The sequence below is a fragment of the Eubalaena glacialis genome, chromosome 8 (assembly GCF_028564815.1).
Source record: "Eubalaena glacialis isolate mEubGla1 chromosome 8, mEubGla1.1.hap2.+ XY, whole genome shotgun sequence".
Lineage (NCBI taxonomy): Eukaryota > Metazoa > Chordata > Mammalia > Artiodactyla > Balaenidae > Eubalaena > Eubalaena glacialis.
Window position 1 is genome coordinate 26,205,491 of NC_083723.1, and position 16,341 is coordinate 26,221,831.

The following is a 16,341-nucleotide window of genomic DNA, read 5'->3' on the forward strand; positions in this document are numbered from 1 at the left end:
TTATGCAAACTCAAATATACTAACTTACTTTACTCTCAAATGAACTTTTCGGTTAGTAATCTTATCCCCATTTTACGGGTGAGCAAAATGCTAGCCCATAAAGTTAATAAATTTGCCAAAGGAAATACTGCTAAAATTTAGATTTGAAATTTAATTTAACCCAGGCTGTTTGCATCCAGAATCCAGGCAGTTCTGGATACACTCTGGATACCCAGTACACTTTACAGCCTTTTTAATTAAGGGAACTATTAGAAATACACTTTTTAAATTCTCAAGTGGTTCTTTCTCCTTACCATTTACTTATGTGAAAGGCAGGGTACAAGGGGGAAAAGTGGGAACGAGTTAGAAAATGGATAACATCTAAGACCAGAGCTGTGAATGGGCAAAGATCCTGCCTTCTGGGTCACAGCTGGTCCTCATAGATGATTAGGCTGCACTTAGAAGAATTCCTACTTAGAATTGTCAGGCTCTGCCCTTATTAGTATATTGGGTGTCTCTAAGAAATACCACTGGCACAAGCTTCCTCCCCTGTATCTTCCTAAATAACTTATTCCCCTCCTTTCCTCACAGTGAAGCCTTCTCAATCAAGTCTTCCAGTTGATGTTTTTCTATTTCTTTAGGTCTATCATTTATTCCTTTACCCAACACTTTTTATCTTGAGTCCACAATATACTAAGACAGAGATATCTTTTTCTTATATCCTAGAGTAAGGCAGAGATACACAGAGAGACAAAGAGAGACAGTAAAACACAGTAAGATGTGATAAGAACTAGAGAGTCTACAATGTACATCTCGCTTCCTTTACCAGTTCGTGGGTCTGTACTAATGCTACATAGTTTTGATTTTTTAAAAAAATACATCTATTACTTTTTAAGTTATTTATATCAATTAGAAAGGCAGAATTATTTGTTAAACAACAGAGTAGAAGGACAACTCCATGGATACAGGTTCTCCTGCAAATATTCACAGAGTGAGAGCCTATGAACAATATATTGCTCATGAAAATCAAGTTTCTTCTTTTGCATAAATCACAGTTTACCACAGACTCTTAACTGACATGTGAACAAAACACTATTACATTTGCTCTTTTTTTTTTTTCAAATATTAGATATTTAAGATAGATGAGAACATGGTATTCCAAGAGTTGTTCACATTCTTTTACTTACAGCCCTCATAGATGTCAGTGGGAATATGGACTGCTGCATGCTGATAGGATATTTGTCGCCCAAAATTAGCATCATCGATAAAAACAGGTTTTATCCTCTGGCTGCCTGGCTCACTATCGTTCTTTTCCGGCTATAAAGAAAAAATAGACAATAAACAGAATATTACAACTTATGCTAACACAGATATTGTCACATTCACTTCTTCATTTGCCAAATGCATAGTCTTTAAAAAACAGATCTACAAGAATATTTTAAAATATAGTCCCATGATGACATCAGACACACAAATTTCCATTCAGGTATTAGCCTTCACATTATAACCTAACTTCTCTCCTAATTTCCTCAACATTAGAGTCACTCGGGATCATCCTGAGAGGACCAGAGCTTTCCCACATCCAGTAGGTATTAGAATATACATTTAAAGAATAGCCTAAGTACCTTTAAATACAACCAAATTAAAAGTTTCCCCTTGAAATAAATTTCACCACTTATGTTACCAAATTTCTATAATTCTTAGTTTGATAACCAAAGGTACACATGACCTTTGTGTAAAAATAATAATAATAATAATAGCAATGAAGGATTATTTTATGTCATATTCCCTTGATTTCTGCATGTATTCCAGGTGTATCAATTTTTGTTTTAAAAAAGTAAGTACAAATACTAGGAAAGAAGAGAGATCTATTGTAACTCTAAGTACAATCGAATCCTAATTTCAACCAATTTGTCTCCCAAGGTAGGAGAAAAGATCCAATCAATAACGATTCAAGAAAATCCCACAAGAGTTTCAGGTTGAAGATTAATTTTCTACCTATTTGAACTATGTTTTTGATACTGAATTACCCTGGCAAGGTAATCCAGTTTCTCGTCTGGCAGGAAACTAAGAATCTCACTCTTTTATCCAAAATGCATCTCTCTAACAATTGTTTTTGGCTAATTATGTTAAACTTCTTATTCCCCCAGTTCAAATATAGTTAACTCTTTCCTAACTAAACATTTTTTTATTAAATTCAGACCTGTATTATCAACTCCATTTTAGGGACTAATGTATTCCATATTCCCAAGGTAATTTCCTCAAAACAAAACTGAAAAAAGAATCACAACATTTGACTATTTTCGCAGCACACTGCAGTAATGCAACTGATAAGCAAGAGAAAAGACTTAAATGGACACTCAGAAAATTTCATAAGAAGGCTGGTAGAATGTTGCAACACAAAGTCTACAAAGAAGTGATAGTGTCCAACTTTCTAGATGGCTCTGATAATTTCTATAACCAGATAACCCATCAGTATCCCAAGATATTTTAACACACACACACACACACACACGTGTGTGTGTGTTTGTGTGTTTGCCTAAGGAAGTTGCAACACTGGAAAGATGATTTAGACACAAATATTAGCAAAAGGGCTTTTTTTTTTTTAAATCAATGACTTCTAAAGCTGCAAGTCCAACTCATTATGTATTGAAATCAATTTAATAGGTCATGACCAAATTATTTTTCAAATGAAACAATGTTGAAAGAAAATATGAAAATACTCTCTATAATAAGGGGAAGGACTATAATTGGAAACTGTGGTTTAGGTATTCTGTTTTGGGGGTTTTTATGTTTTATTATACTTTGTTGAAAAGGAAAAACTGCACATTTTTAGACTCTTTTTATGAGTCAATTTAATGTGCTGAAATTAAAAATTTAAAAAAAAATAGTTGAAGACAGATCACTGTTTTCTATCCATGTGAAAGCCACAAAGATATAATTGCTCCCCCATTAACTAAATATACAAAATAATGAAACAGTAGTGTTGAAAGTCTAAAATTTGGCAAAATACCTACACGCAGGAATCACTAATTCATACTCTTTTCTAAAACAGAGGTTAGGTGTGTACAGCATGAAGGATAAGAAAAGAAAGGAGAAAGATGATAAGAAAAAGAGACACCATAGCGCCAAAGAACACGTAACCTAACACACCTACCAGCATTCCAACTGCTAATAAAGGAAAGAATAAAAATAATAAGATTTGGGATAACTGGGATTTGGTCTTGGATTCAACCGTGAATTTTAACATATTTTAAAATTCATCCTCTGTTCTATGGCTCTCTGTTCCTGGGCACAACTGACTTGAATAAGAGAAGGGATCATTAAAACAAACTACTTTCATTAATAACAAGAATGTAAAGAGGGTCTCACCTAATAAATGATGTCATTTTTCTTCCCGACTGCAAACATCCTGAATTAGTGAAAAGCCTCAATATTTATTTTAAAGCAGAGGTTTCTCAAAGTGTGGTCCTTGAAGAAGCAGTATCAGCAACCACTGAAACTTTTTAGAGTTCAGGCGCTCCGGCCCCACCCCAGACCTAGTCAATCAGAAACGTCAGGGGAGGCATCCAGCAAGCAGTAGTTCAACAAACCCTCCAGGTGATTGTGATACACACTAAAACTGCAAGTCCACTGCTTTAAAATATCAATAGTTTAAATTGGACACACATTTTTGTTTAGAACTATTCATGAAAAAGTTAGAATTGATTAATAATAAGCATATTAATGGATGTCTGAATTTTTTCTACCCTCCATAGGGTAGAAACACCGTTTTATTATTACTGAATAATAGATGTGTGCACATGGTAATATGGCCAGTAATATCTGTCAAAGGATATTTCAAAAGACAGTAGTTTCTCAAGATACTGTAAGGGTTAACTCCAACCTGAAATAAGTTGGGCAAATATTCTTCTACTCTTATGTTAAGAAAATAACAAAGCACATTGGCACATCAAAAGCTCTGAAATAAGCGTCACTAAAGAAAACCATGTTTAACCCAGCGTTCTCAAGCTTATGTGACCCTGGAATTTTTTTTTTTTCCATACAAAACCTATTACAAAGAACATACTTACAAAAAACTGTGGAAAGGCATAGTGGAAAGTAAAGACATCAGGAGATTTGGTTCTACTCAGTCGTATTAATAACACCTCAGACTAGGGCCAGTCACTGTTCCTTGGGCTTCAGCTTTCTGACTTATAAATAATGCTGGGCTGCAGGTGTGGTCCTTATTCCCTGGGGCATATCAGAATCACCTGGGGAGCCCTCCCCCGCATCAATAAAGCAGTGAATCACAACGAGGAGGACATCTTTGGAAAGAATCTCTCGGTTGGTTCTAATATCCTCTCCTACTTAAATTAAGAAGACTCAAACTAAAGAATCTATAATGGTATTTTCAGTTATGAAAAAATTATAGTCCTATTTCTATAATTTTAGAAAATATTACATTAGTTTTTGTAAGCATATCTTTTCCAGAAATCCTATTTATATCTATCTCTAGCAAAATTTAGATATATGAAAAGTAGAAAGACTGGATGATAGATAAGAGACAGATAGTGAACTATGTGTATGAATTAGAGTTAGGAATATGTGGATAAGTGCAAATATTTCATTCATTCACTCACTCTAGAAATAATTTATTGGCAGAGTGGAGGATTTAATGATAACACTTATGGAAATGTCATTTAATATCTAAATCTTGAAACAAATGTGCAACAATAGTAAAATAGTCACAATAAGTATGACAAATACAATTTTATATTGTTATTAAGGAATATAAAACAGTAATTACATTGGGAATGTATATATATGCTGTATTTGTTTTAAAAGGGTTTTAAGCTTAAATGTAGATGTTAAGCACAAAGAAAGAAGAGAAAATCAGCCTATATTTTTAGAGGAAAGAGAGGTAAAGAGAGAAATGTAGGGATGAGTACATAGCAAACACTATTAGCACTATCGCTGGTTTTTATAGTTTTAATGGTATTCATCTTTGTGCTTTCTTGTTGTTTCCAATGTAATACAATAAACATGTATTATATTTGCAATTAAAAATATTAATTTTTGTTTTAAGTCCTTTCTAGAGTGCTATTAAGCACTACACGATTATCTTACTAAGGTGAAAGTTGCTTCTATTTCCTCTGAACCCTCTCACACTTAAAAATTATGTTTTACATGTATTTTAACAGAGATTCTTTCACTTTTCAATTGCCAAAGAGGGAATTCCCAGGCGGTCCAGTGGTTAGGACTCAGTGCTTCCACTACTGGGGCCCGGTTCAATCCCTGGTCAGGGAAATAAGATCCTGCAAGCTGCATGGTGCAGCCAATAAATAAATAAATAAATAGCCATATAAAGGCCTTTTAGGAATAATTTAAAATAATGTACTTCTCAACTTGTATAATCATGTATCAAGTCTAGTTTTAATGTGCAGCTGCTAAATATATTAAGAAAAAATAATATGGCTGTTGCCCATGGTCCCCCCCTTTATTATACTCCCCATAAATTGAAGTCATTTCATGAAAAGATTAAAATTTCTAAATGCAGCTCATTTCCTTAAACTTGTGAAATTATTGTTTCTGATATCATCATAATTCATCTTGACTTTTCTTGATATATTATGGCATTATATAGTATAATTAACATAGAGCAAATACTAGACACAAAGGAACTGACTGAGAAAAGGAATGTGGAGAAAAGCTACTTAACACATATTGTTTAGTGTGTTAGTTAAAAATTTCAAATAAATTGTCCCCCTGGAATTAAGATTTCCTTGTTTGCCAGACCACATACAAGAAAAATTAAGTCAGCATGTCTCTTGCCAATTTTTTTCCCCCAGAACATCTCTTCTGAATTCTCCCTACTACCCTATATAAATGTGTACAGAGACACTGAGGAGGTAAATTCCAAAATGTATTCAAATGTATCTGGTAAAACACATAAGTGAAACATGAGAAGTATGTTCCTCTGACTATTCATCTCAACATAATTTCAGTTATTAAATAATAGATTAGATCACTCAGAGACGGAGGTACCAGCTAATGCTGGATGGGTCATTCGATTTTGCAAGCAGTACCTATTTGCAAATTTCATTTGGAAAGTCACAATGATAAGTCTATGACAGACACAAAAGACTTTTGCATATTTAATATATTTACCTCAAATGAAACACTCTTAGAATTGATGTTTATAATAAAACATTTGTTTTTAATATTTTTTATCTTTTTCATGCTAAAACTATTTCTACCAACAGTAAAATGTTCAGAAATTAAAAGTTTATATATTTCACTTAAATTACAATAAAAATTAGCTTAATTACTGTGCACAATTCAGACTGAACATGCTCACTGAGAAACTTTGTCCACAATCACATTATGGTTAGGTTTACCTCCCCCTGCTCTCTACTTTTTGTGTGTCTCACAAAACTGTGAGAAAATTAGTTGATACTAAATAAGAGCTGAGACCCTCTACAGAGGCATCACAATTGGTATTTCTATCCCACTAGTGAAGGGGTTAAATGAACGTGTTCTTGTGTAATGAACCAAATTCTTCAATAACCAGAGACTACAGACTTGTATACAATTCTCCACAATGTATATGAGTATATTTTAAAACTTCCACCTCCAAATACATCCTTTTCTTTTTTACAACTATTTCACAGATATTGTTTACAAGAGGGCCTTACAACTTTCACAACGTACACATTACTGATTCTTGAAAGTTTTAGTCTCAATTGTATTCCCAATATCAAATAAAATTTTGGATACACAATATGCTTTTAGGCATGATATTATCATCCAATGTAAATAACTATCATGGATGTACTATATTTACAATAGACTTTCATACAGCCAGCAAGGCGGAAAAGGCTGCTATACTGACATGTTGGTATCTACTCTATGGATTAAAAAATAAGGTTGCTTCCGTAGCCACTAGTTCATCACTGGAATGTAAGCTGGTTACCAGTTCTGACCCACACATAGGAAAGCTTCCTTTTTAGTAAATCACATGCATCAATTAGAAGTGGAGATTCATCAAAGCAGCTGCAGCTGTCCATGCCCAATTAATGAATAATAAATAGAGAAAAAGGTGCTGAGCCTTCAGCCAATTATAGTTGTTCTGGTCAGGGTGTGAGGCCAGGCTGAATAGTAAATAATGAATCCAGTTACAGTGGCAATAAGAGCACTGTTGAGTCTCCTGAGGTAATTGGTTTAAGCTGCTATTTTTCTCCTTGAGGATGCCGTGACTCAGAGACATACTGAGTGGATGAATAGACCTGAAAATGAAATATGAGTTGGATGACACTGAATACATGACACTAAGGGCTTAAATATAATATTTGTCCATTTGCTTTACTGAATCATAGCAATAAGAAAATAAAAATTTTAAATTATAATTTAATGGATAGACATATTGTTCTTTGAAAAAACATATGAGTTCAGCTAATCATAATATATTTGATGAGGAAATAAGAGATTTTTTTATGAATTGAGAAGATTTCTCCAGTTCTTCAAGTAGTTAAAATGTTTTAGCTGTACAGATTGCCAACAGACACATGAAAGAATGCTCAACATCTTTAATCATTAGAGAAATGCAAATCAAAACTACAATGAGGTATCATCTCACACCGGTCAGAATGGCCATCATCAAAAAATCTAGAAACAATAAATGCTGGAGAGGGTGTGGAGAAAAGGGAACACTCTTGCACTGTTGGTGGGAATGTAAATTGATACAGCCACTATGGAGAACAGTATGGAGGTTCCTTAAAAAACTAAAAATAGAACTACCATATGACCCAGCAATCCCACTACTGGGCATATACCCTGAGAAAACCATAATTCAGAAAGAGTCATGTACCAAAATATTCATTGCAGCTCTGTTTACAATAGCCAGGACATGGAAGCAACCTAGGTGTCCATCATCGGATGAATGGATAAAGAAGATGTGGCACATATATACAATGGAATATTACTCAGCCATAAAAAGAAATGAAATGGAGGTGTTTGTAATGAGGTGGATGGAGTTAGAGTCTGTCATACAGAGTGAAGTAAGTCAGAAAGAGAAAAACAAATACAGTATGCTAACACATATATATGGAATCTAAGGGAAAAAAAAAAAAAGAGGTCATGAAGAACCTAGTGGCAAGATGGGAATAAAGACACAGACCTACTAGAGAATGGACTTGAGGATATGGGGAGGGGGAGGGGTGAGATGTGACAGGGTGAGAGAGTGTCATGGACATATATACACTACCAAATGTAAAATAGATAACTAGTGGGAAGCAGCCGCATAGCACAGGGAGATCAGCTCGGTGCTTTGTGACCACCTAGAGGGGTGGGATAGGGAGGGTGGGAGGGAGGGAGATGCAAGAGGGAAGAGATATGGCAACATATGTATATGTGTAACTGATTCACTTTGTTGTAAAGCAGAAGCTAGCACACCATTGTAAAGCAATTATACTTCAATAAAGATGTTTAAAAAAAAAAAAAAAAAAAATGTTTTAGCTGCTTAGATTTACCCTATGGAAAAACTATAGCATTAATTCCTCAGAGGCAATTTACTCAATATATTAAGAATGTTTTACAGTTAACATGAAAAATAAACATAACATTAGTGGTCAGAAGAAACTTGAAGAAATAATTCTATTCCTTAAAATTAGATCTACTGTTAAGTCTCTGCGTTTTCTTCTACTATTAATTATGATATATAAAACAGAAGGAAGAAACAGTCTGAAATAAGCAGACGTGGAGGTAGGGGGAACAGTAAGCAACTGAAACTGTGCAAAACACAGAGAAAGACAGCAAGTTAAAAAATACATAGGGGATATTAAAGCAAAAAAATATACATTTTCTAATATGACAAAGTGAATCAAAGACAACTATGAATTTGAAACACATAAAACAACTAAATTAAGTCAAAAAGGAATACTGGTCACTGCAAGAACTTGTTCATTAAATTTTAAAAGCAAAAAGAGGCACTCCTTAAATAAAATGTATTGAGGTTGCTGATAAGGATTACAATAACATTTTAATAAGTTGGAATACAGAATCTGAGGACATCCTCAAAATAAAACTGATGAATTTTCAGTTTGCATGATGGATGAATGCGTGTGAATCACCTGTCCCAGGATCTAGCCCTCAATGAGCATGACAGCCATCACAATATCACGGTACAGGTAAGTGTGATGACAAGGACTGAGGGCTGGTTTAAACTCTACGAGTAGTATGAAAATTTCAAATTATCAGCATTAGAAAGGGATGTAATACTCTGAACATATGTATACATTATCTATTTTATACATAAATATGTAACCTAAATTTTGGGGAGTGGTTGATAGGGTATTTTCTCTGCTAAGGGACTGCGAAATGGTGTCTTGCCTATGAAAAGCACTATGTGATTTCAGATAGTCTGAAAGTTCAATATAGCACCCGCCCCCCACCCCCGCCGGAAACCATATAGTGGTATATATTATATTAGGAAAGGAAAACATTTCAATGGGGCCAATCTATTTCTTAAAAAATTAAAAGCAAATTTTCATATTATGAAGATTATGACAGATAAATATACTTTAAAAAGTATTGTCAGGACAAAACAGGTTAAACAAAAAAACTTTGTAAGGTAGAAAGATCAATTATTTTCCCTTGATATCTGGGGCAAAGACTGACTAACACCTTACAACTAATATACAGTAAAAAAAAAAAAAAAAAGCCTGGACTCCAGGACGCCAAGATCCCACCATACTTACAAAGAAATGAAAATCTCTCTGTGGTCCATAAGACTCTGAATGATCTATTTCCAGCCTGACTCCTCATCCAGATCTCCTGCCCTGCCTTCCCTTGCTTATCATGCTCCTGCCACATTGGACTGTTTTCTCCTCCTTACACACATTATGCTCTCCCTGGTTTAACGTCCTTGGGTCTGCTGTTCCTCTTGTCTGGTAGGTTGTTCCCTGGTCTTTTTTCATAGTATCAGTTCATTCTTCAGATCGCAGTTGAAAAATACTCTCTTGGAGATTCTCCCATCTAAATTATCCCCCATAGAATACTGAAAACATTACACTTCATTTATTACATTCAGAGCAATGTAGACATAACTGATTTCATAGAATTTCACATTAAGGTTTGTCAAACATTTACTGTACTGCTTAACATGCAAAATTTAAGTCATATCCTAAGATATATCCCTAGGATATATCTTAACGTTGATAGAATTTATGTATCTAGATGGCCAGACATCCCTTTCAAGATAAAGACTATAAAATAATAGTTTTGTATAAAATGTCAAAGGAAGGGATACAGATTGGTTATGTAACTGCTTTGGTGTGGTTGACTTTTGTTTCAATTCTGTCTTGTACAGATTTTGCCAACTTAACTTTGGAAGCAATAATTTTACTACTTTTTATTTTCAGGTATCTTTTAAAAATCGGTATTGTAAATGCAACAATGCTCATTAAATGATCAGAATTCTCTTTATTAAAATCAGAAATGTGGCATCAACACTTTGATATTCTAAATGGTGTTTAAGGATTTATGGATGTGTAAAAACGCTATCGAATTTTTTATTTGCCCCATGTTTGCTATCTCACTACACTAAAACGTAATCACCACGAGGGCAAGAGGCCTCATTGACATCGTTCGGTTGTGGCCCTAGCACCTAGCAAATCGCTTAGAACTGTATCTGCTTGCCCTATTTATAATATTTGTTGAGTGAATAAATAAACTTGAATCACTGTTTCCTAGTCCCCAAACTCATGCTTTTTCTACTTCAGCATGAAGCAAGGACAAACACTGGAGGCAGTCCGGTGAATGGACAGACAGCACCTCAGTCAGGAATCCAGCTCCTCATTCGCATTTCAACTCTGGGTGTACAGCTCTGTGTGTCCTTGCTATGGCTCCTCAGATTTTTTTTTTTTTTTAAGAAACAGAGGGTAACAAGATCTGTAAGGCTCCTTCTAGCTCTGAAAATTCTCATTCTGAAATCTATGAACTTAAAGCAAATTGTTTCCAAGGCTTTTTTTTTTTTTTTAAATGCCAAGGAACTGCAAGAACATGTAAATGATGAAAGGCTGGTATAAAGACTCTTTTTGGTAAATATTAGTAAACTTTAATTTTTTTCTTATTTCATTTGCTAGAAATGGGTATAACTGTAAGTTCTAACGTTTTCTTCCACCCTTCCAGTGAATTCCTTTGGAGACCACTGACCAAAAGACTCTTTTGGTATCCAAACCCCTTGACCCTGAGAATTTACATTTTAATTTAGGGCAATGCATTCAAAGCACAGACCTATAGATATCAATCAAACAGACAATTTGTAGGTGAACATGGGTTAGAACATTAGTTGGGTTTTTCATCTCAACTTCATGAGTTGAATTATTTCGATTACTTCCCTCAAGTGACAGTCAAGGCCATCTTTTTGAGAAGAACTTAGATAAAAATGAACACACCATGCATCAGTGGTCTCCAAAGGAATTCACTGGAAGGGTGGAAGAAAATGTTAGAACTTACAGTTATACCCATTTCTAGCAAATGAAATAAGAAAAAAATGAAAGTTTACTAATATTTACCAAAAAGAGTGACATTAGCATTCCCTCTCCCCTGGCCTTACTGTGTGTGAGTTGGTCTCAAGTCATCTGTCATCCTCCAGGTACCACAAGGAGAAAGTGGAAACCCCACATACTGATAATGAGCCGCCTTCTCCCTTACACAGTCCCTTTCAATGTACTATTCTTCACTTTATATGTAAATTTACTTATTATCTTCTTGGGTTTAACCTACTCCATACGTGCTACCAGCTTTAAAAGATTTCTGAAATTAACAATGATTGAAGTTGAAATTCTAGTAATGGAAGTTGCACTGAACAAGAAGAGAATGACAGAGATGATGCTTCTATTCCCAGCACTAGCTCTTCTTCAATCTCATTACCAGATAGAAAAGTGATTCAATTAGTTCAACTAGCAAGTTGGTCAAAAAAGTTAATATTATCAAGACTATCATAAATATGGATTTAGATTTACTATATCGGTAACAATGTCCTGTGTTCATATGGACTGTTGAGATATTTCCTATGGTACTATGAAGTCATCATAATTAAAGGCATTTAATAACTAAGCATCTAGAAAAAAACTACACATTTTTCTGGTGATTTTTAATGTCAAATGCCACTTAAACCAATACTTCATAAAATTTCACTCATCTTAAAAATTTAGAAGTCTCTTGGGAGGTTTCTCGGCATATTAGTTCAGTAGTATATAGAGAGAATTTATGAGTAAATATTGTTATATTGAGAGGTGCATTTTTTTAACTGACATGCATGTGCAAGCAAAAAAAGGTTGAAGATACCATTCAAAACAATCCAGTCCCCATATCTCTGTTCACCCAATGCTGTACATAGGGTGAGTTTATAATGCCCACATAATGCCACCGAACTTTCCAAACAGTGAATATTCAGTGAGTTCTAAATACATACACCATACACTAGCCTCTAGAAAGGAAGAACTGGATGTGGAATCTAAAAGAGAATTATGCATGCCACCACCCCAAAGCAGCTGAGGACCAACGTTTTAACTATCCTTGCAAAAGCAGCACATGCCCAAGCGCACAAAGCATTACAAAAATATCAAAATAGACTCAAAATTTTTGGAAGAAGGCCCAAAAAACATACAGCGCTATTCCTAGAAGAAATGGAATCTAATCTTATCTTCCTTTTTATTAGTTTTAACAGTTTTTTCCCCCCAGTGAATCCTAATATGGCTATATTTCACACAAGGGTGCATGCATTAATTTTAAGGTATCCATGGTAAATATCACTAGGAATGATGGATCAGCTCAGTGAAGATTTATGATTTAAAGTCTAACAATCTTTTTAATCACAGAGATCTTATTTTACCTACTGCAAGTCACTGTCAACTAACAACTGTCAATGATGAAGCTGGTTGGATAAGTACAAGCCACATACATCAAAATTAAATACGGACAGAGTGATGGATAGGTATAATAAATGAAAATTTTAAACCAAAACCATCTTCAAAACTTTTAATCTTAAGCCTTGATTTACAACAGTTCCATCACATGGCCTTCTCCTGTCCCCCATGGGGCCCACGGAATAGGCAGTGTAGCACAGCACAGGGACACACGGCTCCTGCTGTGGGTCACACGGGCTGCACTGCATGCAGTTCCCTGCACTACCAAATACCACATGTGTGACAGCGGACAAGTCACTTAAACTCACTAAATTTTACTTGTCTTTTCTGGATATCATTAAAATAATAGTATTGCCACAAAGGATGAGTGTGAACTTTAAACGATAACATTACCTGCAAAGCATTTACTTTCTAGTATAGAATAAGTACACATATGTTAATTACTATTATAATCCAATCCAAACATATAGCAGTGAAAATATTTAAACCACTTATTTTAGATGCACACACACAAAAAGGTAACTCTGATTGTACCATTTACTCTACAGAAGCAATTAATATTCTATCTCTATGCCATCTCCTATTTGAGGATTCAACAACAGTCATTAGCAGAGCCTGAAATAAAGGCTGTATACTATTAGATAGTTTTTTTTAAAAAGCTGCAAAAGAAACCTAGACTTTCTTTCTTTAATAATTAGAACAGAGTCATTGCTGTCTGATACATATCCCTATTGGTTCACTCTAGAAGCAGACTGATTTATTTCTATAAAATAAAAACAAATCATGAATGATTAGGCTTTCAAGAAGACATTTAGATAGGACATTATGTTGGAATTAATTTTAATGTAGACAAGACTGGTAAGAAAATAAATAGCAACATAAATATGCAAGGGAATTCAGCAGATTAGCCAAATGTCCCAGACAGGTCAAATTTTAAACATGATCAATATAATAAAACGTAGCAAATAAATCAACTCAAGTTATTGACATGGGAATTCTGGGCTGAATTTATTTCATTTGGATTTCAGTCTGAAACATAGGTCTTGGAATTAGGTTAATAAGAGTTTGTAATGATCTGCTTTCTCTTTGCTTGCTTTGGGAATTAAGAAAATAGTGCTGCTTACTGGCACAACTGAAATCTTCTGGGGAATCTGCTTCACTACATCTTTAGGGAAGTTAAGGATTTATTGGGACAGATGTCTCTAAAACCCTAAACAAGAACCTAAATAAATTTCAAAACTAAAGAGAACCTGAATGTGGAATTTCATAAATAATTGTTGCATTATTAGCTTTTTTTTCCATTTTATTTTGACATTTAATTATCTTTTCAAAACCGGATATATAAAACGTACAATGATTTCAAGACAAATTTTTGCATTGAGGTCACATTTATTTCTAAACGTTTTCTGAAGATTCTGTTCTGATTTTTATTTTGTTACACATTTTCTTAAGTTTTTCACACAAATGTAAGGATATTCATAACAATAAAATGAAAGAGTTCAAACTAGTACCCTTCAATTATTGTTAACACATCCACACATATAAACGTGCTCCATTTGGAACTAAAATCATTTCAAATCAATATTAAATGTATTGTAGTAATATTAATAATTATTATTTTTAAAATTATACTCACTAACATTTCTGGATTGCCTACTGTAAGACAGGGAATGTTCTAAATGCTTTATATGTGTTAACTAATTTAATTTTCACAGTAACAGTATGAGGTAGGTATCACATTACCTTTATTTTTCAGACCAAGAGTGAAGCGCAGAGACGTTAGGTGACTCTGCCGATATCACAAAGCTAGAAAATGGCAGAGCTGGGCCTCAGATGCAGGCAGTGGGACTCCAGAGTATAATGTCTTAATCATCAAGCTCTGCTTCTTCCTCCGTATAACAACGTACACAGCACTTATACATGTATGTCTTGTTATTAATTAGGGATAAAAGTTTCCTATGGAAGTATTTAGGAGTGAAACGTCACATCTCTAATTTATCTTAAAATATTTAGCAAACAATACGTACAGCAACTATGGAGACTCAGTTTACTGTTCTCTCTTCTTTATATTTAAAATATTTTTCCTGATAAAAAGTTAAAAACTAATCTTACATTAAAACATTGTACCCACGTTAATGCTGTGGTCTCTCTGGAAATGAAATTCAACAACTTACTTATTCTAATTACATGTAGAATTAGACAAAACTTTAGTTTGATGGGCTAATAAAATAAGTTTGATTTCATGCTTCACAGAGATTCATAAAAACTTAGATTATCAGATCTCTCCAGACTTGGAACCCCAAATCCTGATTCTTATATTGCTTGTAGTAATGGCAAACAAATATTCTAACTCTGCTACTTATTCCCAACTTGAATCAGTTTTAGACACAGGGGAAAGCACATTGTCTGCCTGACTTTACTTAGTTCTCATGACTGAACCAGGGGCTAATGAGAGGAAGGGACAGATGAGAGAAGAAGAAGGAACAAGGTCCACTCCACTCCCATCTTCTGCAGCCTGCCCCGCTGTATGAACAAAAGGAAACGAATGTCTATATTAAAAAATTAATTCAAATACAGTCCACAGTCAAAGCCAGTCTTGCCATTCCTCTCTTAATATTGTTTCCACTCAACCTTGAAACAAAACAAACATTTTCGTTTCCACCATATTTGCAAAGGGTTTCCTGTTTACTTTGCAAATAGGGCACTACTTTAAAAAGCGAACAATCTTCACAAATGCTATGTAAGCAATAGGGGGACTGAAACACACAAACACCCACCCAATTTAACAAGCATTATCTCAGCAATTACTCTAAATCATTAAACAGAGAAAATGAGTAAGACCCTTACCTCAAGACACTAAAATTTTAATAGAGAAGATTATCCCTGTATAAAAATACCATAGTATAAGATATTACACCATTGAAACCAGAAACGTGTAACAAGTTATTTTGACCACCCAGAGGAAAGAAATACCATTTGCTACTTAGGAAAAGCAAGGCAGGCTTCAAGAGGAGGTAGTATTTGAATTAGTTTTTAAAGAGTACTTAGCATCTGATTGGAAAAATTATAGGATATCAAGATCAGATAATTAGAGGAGAGAATATGTTAACATTAACTAGCACAGGGTCAGGAATGATTGTCTTAAATTTCCAGCATGGCTATGTACCTTATACCTTCCATGAGAATTGTGGCTCACCAAATAATTTAGCCAAGTTTTACGTGCATTTTTCAATTCCAAAGCAAAAATTTGTGTAAATGACTAGAGTCATAATTTTTAAATCATATTATGCAATCCTAAGGGACATTGACTTTACCCCTTATTTCAGTCACTGTTTTAGCTAAATCTGGCTGTCACTAGGTATTTATTTTTATACCCAGAAGGGGAATATAAACAGCATCGATCTAGAGCAGCACAGATATTATAAAATGCCCCTGAGGGACCGTCTGGTAT

At 34.3% G+C, this 16,341-nt stretch overlaps 1 protein-coding gene across 6 annotated transcripts in view; it reads right to left on the bottom strand.

The window, feature by feature from the left end:
- Positions 1-16,341, bottom strand: part of CACNA2D1 (calcium voltage-gated channel auxiliary subunit alpha2delta 1) — a 494,545-nt gene that overhangs the window by 175,286 nt on the left and 302,918 nt on the right. For all 6 annotated transcript variants that reach the window (XM_061198476.1, XM_061198477.1, XM_061198475.1 and 3 more), the window contains one exon: positions 1,167-1,296. In XM_061198476.1, coding sequence (XP_061054459.1) covers positions 1,167-1,296 — 130 coding nt within the window. The remainder of the gene's footprint in view (positions 1-1,166; positions 1,297-16,341) is intronic.